Genomic DNA, 6641 nt, shown 5'->3' on the forward strand with positions numbered 1-6641 from the left:
TGGCCAGTTAGTGACAACCAGGGTGAACTACCGCAGCGTGGCCAGTTAGTGACAACCAGGGTGAACTGCCGCAGCGTGGCCAGTTAGTGACAACCAGGGTGAACTGCTGCAGCGTGGCCAGTTAGTGACAACCAGGGTGAACTGCCGCAGCGTGGCCAGTTAGTGACAACCAGGGTGAACTGCTGCAGCGTGGCCAGTTAGTGACAACCAGGGTGAACTGCTGCAGCGTGGCCAGTTAGTGACAACCAGGGTGAACTGCTGCAGCGTGGCCAGTTAGTGACAACCAGGGTGAACTGCTGCAGCGTGGCCAGTTAGTGACAACCAGGGTGAACTGCTGCAGCGTGGCCAGTTAGTGACAACCAGGGTGAACTACTGCAGTGGCCAGTTAGTGACAACCAGGGTGAACTGCTGCAGCGTGGTCAGTTAGTGACAACCAGGGTGAACTGCTGCAGCGTGGTCAGTTAGTGACAACCAGGGTAAACTACTACAGCGTGGCCAGTTAGTGACAACCAGGGTGAACTGCTGCAGAGTGGCCAGTTAGTGACAACCAGGGTTAACTACTGCAGAGTGGCCAGTTAGTGACAACCAGGGTGAACTACGTGGCCAGTTAGTGACAACCAGGGTGAACTCAGGAACGAAAGTGTTCCATTCATTTTCACCTGATCTTGTGTCTGTGTAATGTCCATTCACAGACAGAAGGACTTTATGTACAGTAACACTAACTTACATCCTATAATAACCACTCACTCACTCACCTGCACAAGCATTAAGGAACAGCCAGTCAGTTTTCCTCATCCTGTTCTTAATCTGTTTGGTCTTCTTGAAATCAATCTTCTCCGGATGGTGATGCTGCTCCTCTCCGCTGCCCATCGCCCCGTCCGCCAGCTCAATCCTCTGGAAATCCATCTTTACCTCCGCCTCCCTCTTAGAGGTGGGTGGAGAGGTCATCCTCAGTCCCGGTCCCTGTCTCCCGCTCAGCCCCTTACTGCTCACCCCACTCCCTCTCCACCTGGCCCCGTCTCTGTCCTGTTCATTGATGATTGAGGATGTGGAGGAGGGAGCCTCCTCGGACTGCCCAGCCAGCTCTATAGGAATAGCCTCCCGGTTGTTACGTTGAGGCTGGGGGTGGTCGCAGACGATGCACTTCCGGGTCTTGGGATAGTTCTGGTAAGTACAGGCAGTGCAAGTCCAGTGCTGCCCGCTGCTACTGCCTCCGCCACCACCTCCACCTCGGGTGTTGAGTCTATTGAGTCTGTTCCGGTCGTTGTACTCCTCTGTACAAGGGTCCATAGGGGGAGGGGCTGGGCGGTAACCCACGTTGGTGCCTGATGTCTGGGGGGCCTCCGTGGGGCTGCAAGGGGTCCTTTGGTTGCGCTGACACAGACACTGGGTACAGCGGATGGCACGGGGCCAGTTCAGGTAGGTGCACATGTGACAGGACCACTTGGAGCTATTCTCAGCCATGCTGGGGGGCTTGACACGGGGCCTGGCACTGGAGTCTGGGTAGATTAGGAGGCTACCGCAGCTTCCCTCGGGGCTTGGAGGGTCCTGCCAGCCACAACCAGGCTCCGTACTAAGACTGCTGGGGCTGCTATTGTAGGTCTCCTTTGTGATTATGGGACTGCTGGGACACTGTGCACGACACATGGTGCACTTAACAGCGGACGGCCAGTTCTCATAGGTGCAGTAGTCGCAGGCCCACTTCACTCCCACCTCTGTCATCACGGATGAGGTAGAAAGAAAACGGTTCTGTTCCCGTTACCAAGGGGATCAGTATGGCACTGGCTGCGGAGACAGAAATGCACAGAAATGTAAGGGCTACTTTAGCAAAATTGTTTCCTTATATAAAAAAAAAATGGGTAGATACATAACAAATATGGATAGGGTAAACCTTTAGCTGAACAGACAATAAGATAATAATAACAAGTGTTTGGAAAGACGACACATTTATCTGCATTTCATTCATTTTTTTTTAAGCTTACCGAGGACAATTTCATGTTCCGTACACTCCCAACTCAGGAAATACCGGCTAGCTAGTAGCTAAGGGGCCCACCACAGAGTTCAGTACCTTGAGTAAACATTGTACTTTGGCAAGCAACTCAACACCCCCAAGCCAGCGTTCATTGACGTTAGCTAGCGCGAAATGCTAACTAGTTCGCTTTTGTTACGGAGGCACCACCTGTCGGGGTTTGAAACGGACAGCCATGTTTTTTTACCGTCTGTGTCGGGGTGAAATATTGAAATAACCCCCCCCCCAATGTCCCGTTTTTAAAATGATATTATTCGAAGTTAACTAACTAGTTAACTACGCTTGCTAGTTAGCGAACGGTTAGCTTGCTAGCTAGCTTTGCCTGTTTGCCAATCTATCAACTATTAATATTAGCTAACGTTAGCTACTAGCTAGCTAATCCTATTATACTCAATAATGAAGAACATTGTCTTTGTCATCGATCAATAGAGTATTGTCAGTAGCTACTAAAACTATAGCTACCTACCTAATTAACTAACTAACTCATTGATGCATCGTATCTTTCCCTGTGTACTTTTCCTCCTCGGTCCAGAACCATAACAAACCTAAATCGCTCAGTCCTGCCTCCTCTTCGTTCTACCGAGCCGTTCTAGTCCGTTCTTCCAGTTGATTGCGTTACCCTTTTCTCTCACATGTTTTTATTTTCCCACTGTAAACTCTTATGGAAAAAAAAAAGGGATTGTGTTATAGTGTAAAGCTCCCTTCCGTTTCGCTCTTTATATCATGTTGTCAATACCCCGGACTCCATGGTTAGTGGGGATGAATCGTTCACGAACAACAACGATCGGCTCTTTTTTTGAACGGATCTTTTTTGATGAACGTCGGGAACCGAATTGAATTTGTGAAAGAGCGGTTCATTTGGCTCTCTCATTTGCTTACTGTTACGACTGTTTTGGGGGGGTTTAGCTCCAGACGATTTAACTGCAGATAAATTATACAAAAAAAGTATCTGAAGTTAGTAATTCCTCACCAAAAGAACAATCGTTTGGGAGGATACTCATTCGGTTCCACACTAGACGCGTTTTTTTGCAGTGATTTTAATTTGTTTCTCCATTTCTTTTGCAGCCCATCTAATCATTTGGTCAGGTGAAATGTATTTGAAGTCATATCTCACGATCTGACATGACGTCTGGCAACTTTTTAGGCTTTACATTAGAGATTTGTAATTTTTTTCACGGTTTTAGGTAGCTTAATTTTTAAGCACTAGGCCTACTGAACGAAGTGCCGTTTATGAGCTAAATGAACGGTTATTTTAGGTGAACGTAGCCAAATGAACCGGATCTCCGAAAAGACCCTAGGTAATATCACAATTGCAATTCCTTTGGAGAGTCTCAATCGCATTCTCCTTGTAATCCTCTCTCTCCTCGCCTCCTTCTCAAAACCCATTGGAGGACAAGGTCAGAGGGGCGGAACTTCTGGTTTTGTCATCCAATGTGTTTCGAGAAGGGGGTCAGAAGTGAAGGTCCCGTGTGTAGTTGGTAGAGCGTGGCGCTTGAAACGCTAGGGTTGTGGGTTCAATTCCCGCGGGGCCTAGTACGAAAAAATAATGAAAATGTATGTACTCACTACTGTAAGTCACTCTGGCTAAGAGTGTCTGCTAACTGATGTAAATGTTGAAGAGAGAGGACGCGAGGATCAAGCAATTGAGGTACTCCCCCTTGCATCATTTCTCATCGCCTCCTCAAAAACCACTGGATGAGAAGCTCAGAGGTCTCCTCTCGGAATGCCTAGCCATAAAAAAAATCGCCAGTGTTTTTATTGGCTGCGACGAAGATAGAGGGGAAAGACATTTTAATCTGACGGAAGGAGTAGTACCACAGATACTTTGGTAGGACATAGATATTTTGCGTATGTTATTCACCTTTCCCCCAGTTCCCATTCTGCGTTAAAGTGTTTCAGTTTTCACCCCACCCAGTAGGCGGCGGCAATACACCTTTTTTGGTTGTAGTCAGACAGAGATAAAGAAGAAGATTGAGGGGGGGAAATGCAAAGATGATATATTACATTGATAAGATAGTTAAGTGACCGCTCTAACGATGGAAATACATGTCCTCTAAGAAGGAAGGCAGGCCGGAGGCGAGATCAGGTGGGACGATTTTAGCCAATGAGAGGGCCGATACGCTAAGGTGTGTAAAGTAATTAAGTAGAAATTCTTTAAAGTAGTACTTATTAAGTATTTTTTGGGGTGTATCTGTAATTTACTTTACTATTTATATTTTTGACAACTTTTACTTTTACTCCACTACATTCCTAAAGAAAATAATGTACTTTTTACTCCAGACATTTTCCCTGACACTTAAAAGTACATTTCGAATGTTCAGGCAGGACAGCAATATGGTCCAATTCACACACCTATCAGTGTAACATTGTCATCCCTACTGCCTCTGATCTGGCAGACTCACTAAATATAAATACTGCATTAGTAAATTATGTTTGAAGTGTCTGTCTGTCTAGTTTGCTTAATATCAGGAATTTGATGTATAGCATTTACATTTACTTTGTAATTTTAAACAAGTATAGACTACTTTTTCCACCGCTGTACTTAAGTACATTTAAAACCAACTACTTTTAGACTTTTACTCAAGTAGTATTTTACTGGGTGACTTTCACTTTTACTGGAGTCATTTTCTATTAAGGTATCTTTTACTCAAGTAGTATTTTACTGGGTGACTTTCACTTTTACTGGAGTCATTTTCTATTAAGGTATCTTTTACTCAAGTAGTATTTTACTGGGTGACTTTCACTTTTACTGGAGTCATTTTCTATTAAGGTATCTTTTACTCAAGTAGTATTTTACTGGGTGACTTTCACTTTTACTGGAGTCATTTTCTATTAAGGTATCTTTTACTCAAGTAGTATTTTACTGGGTGACTTTCACTTTTACTGGAGTCATTTTCTATTAAGGTATCTTTTACTCAAGTAGTATTTTACTGGGGGACTTTCACTTTTACTGGAGTCATGTTCTATTAAGGTATCTTTTACTCAAGTAGTATTTTACTGGGGGACTTTCACTTTTACTGGAGTCATTTTCTATTAAGGTATCTTTTACTCAAGTAGTATTTTACTGGGTGACTTTCACTTTTACGTGAGTCATTTTCTATTAAGGTATCTTTTACTCAAGTAGTATTTTACTGGGTGACTTTCACTTTTACTGGAGTCATGTTCTATTAAGGTATCTTTTACTCAAGTAGTATTTTACTGGGGGACTTTCACTTTTACTGGAGTCATTTTCTATTAAGGGATATTTTACTCAAGTAGTATTTTACTGGGTGACTTTCACTTTTACTGGAGTCATGTTCTATTAAGGTATCTTTTACTCAAGTAGTATTTTACTGGGGGACTTTCACTTTTACTGGAGTCATTTTCTATTAAGGTATCTTTTACTCAAGTAGTATTTTACTGGGTGACTTTCACTTTTACGTGAGTCATTTTCTATTAAGGTATCTTTTACTCAAGTAGTATTTTACTGGGTGACTTTCACTTTTACTGGAGTCATGTTCTATTAAGGTATCTTTTACTCAAGTAGTATTTTACTGGGGGACTTTCACTTTTACTGGAGTCATTTTCTATTAAGGGATATTTTACTCAAGTAGTATTTTACTGGGTGACTTTCACTTTTACTGGAGTCATGTTCTATTAAGGTATCTTTTACTCAAGTAGTATTTTACTGGGTGACTTTCACTTTTACGTGAGTCATTTTCTATTAAGGTATCTTTACTTTTACTCAAGTAGTATTTTACTGGGTGACTTTCACTTTTACGTGAGTCATTTTCTATTAAGGTATCTTTACTTTTACTCAAGTAGTATTTTACTGGGTGACTTTCACTTTTACTGGAGTCATTTTCTATCAAGGTATCTTTTACTCAAGTAGTATTTTACTGGGGGACTATCACTTTTACTGGAGTCATTTTCTATTAAGGTATCTTTTACTCAAGTAGTATTTTACTGGGTGACTTTCACTTTTACTGGAGTCATGTTCTATTAAGGTATCTTTTACTCAAGTAGTATTTTACTGGGGGACTTTCACTTTTACTGGAGTCATTTTCTATTAAGGGATCTTTTACTCAAGTAGTATTTTACTGGGTGACTTTCACTTTTACGTGAGTCATTTTCTATTAAGGTATCTTTACTTTTACTCAAGTAGTATTTTACTGGGTGACTTTCACTTTTACGTGAGTCATTTTCTATTAAGGTATCTTTACTTTTACTCAAGTACGGCAGTTGGGTACTTTTTCCACCAAATCAAATCAAGTTTATTTTATATAGCCCTTCGTACATCAGCTAATATCTCGAAGTGCTGTACAGAAACCCAGCCTAAAACCCCAAACAGCAAGCAATGCAGGTGTAGAAGCACGGTGGCTGGGAAAAACTCCCTAGAAAGGCCAAAACCTAGGAAGAAACCTAGAGAGGAACCAGGCTATGAGGGGTGGCCAGTCCTCTTCTGGCTGTGCCGGGTGGAGATTATAACAGAACATGGCCAAGATGTTCAAAATGTTCATAAATGACCAGCATGGTCAAATAATAATCAGGAATAAATGTCAGTTGGCTTTTCATAGCCGATCATTAAGAGTTGAAAACAGCAGGTCTGGGACAGGTAGCACGTCCGGTGGAC

The 6641-nt window shown here is 42.7% G+C and overlaps 1 protein-coding gene across 3 annotated transcripts in view; it reads right to left on the minus strand.

Moving 5' to 3' along the window:
* zranb1a (zinc finger, RAN-binding domain containing 1a) overlaps positions 1-2798 on the minus strand; it is a 59825-nt gene extending 57027 nt beyond the window's left edge. Inside the window, exons 1-2 of one of the 3 annotated variants that reach the window (XM_055938118.1) lie at positions 2575-2798; positions 756-1785 (exon numbers count right to left, since the gene is read on the minus strand). In XM_055938118.1, coding sequence (XP_055794093.1) covers positions 756-1722 — 967 coding nt within the window. In that variant the 5' untranslated portion in view covers positions 1723-1785; positions 2575-2798. The other 2 variants (XM_055938136.1, XM_055938127.1) reach the window with 2 other exon arrangements.
* Positions 2799-6641: the final 3843 nt, after the last annotated feature.

The sequence above is a fragment of the Salvelinus fontinalis genome, chromosome 1, assembly GCF_029448725.1.
Source record: "Salvelinus fontinalis isolate EN_2023a chromosome 1, ASM2944872v1, whole genome shotgun sequence".
NCBI classification, from domain to species: Eukaryota; Metazoa; Chordata; class Actinopteri; order Salmoniformes; family Salmonidae; genus Salvelinus; species Salvelinus fontinalis.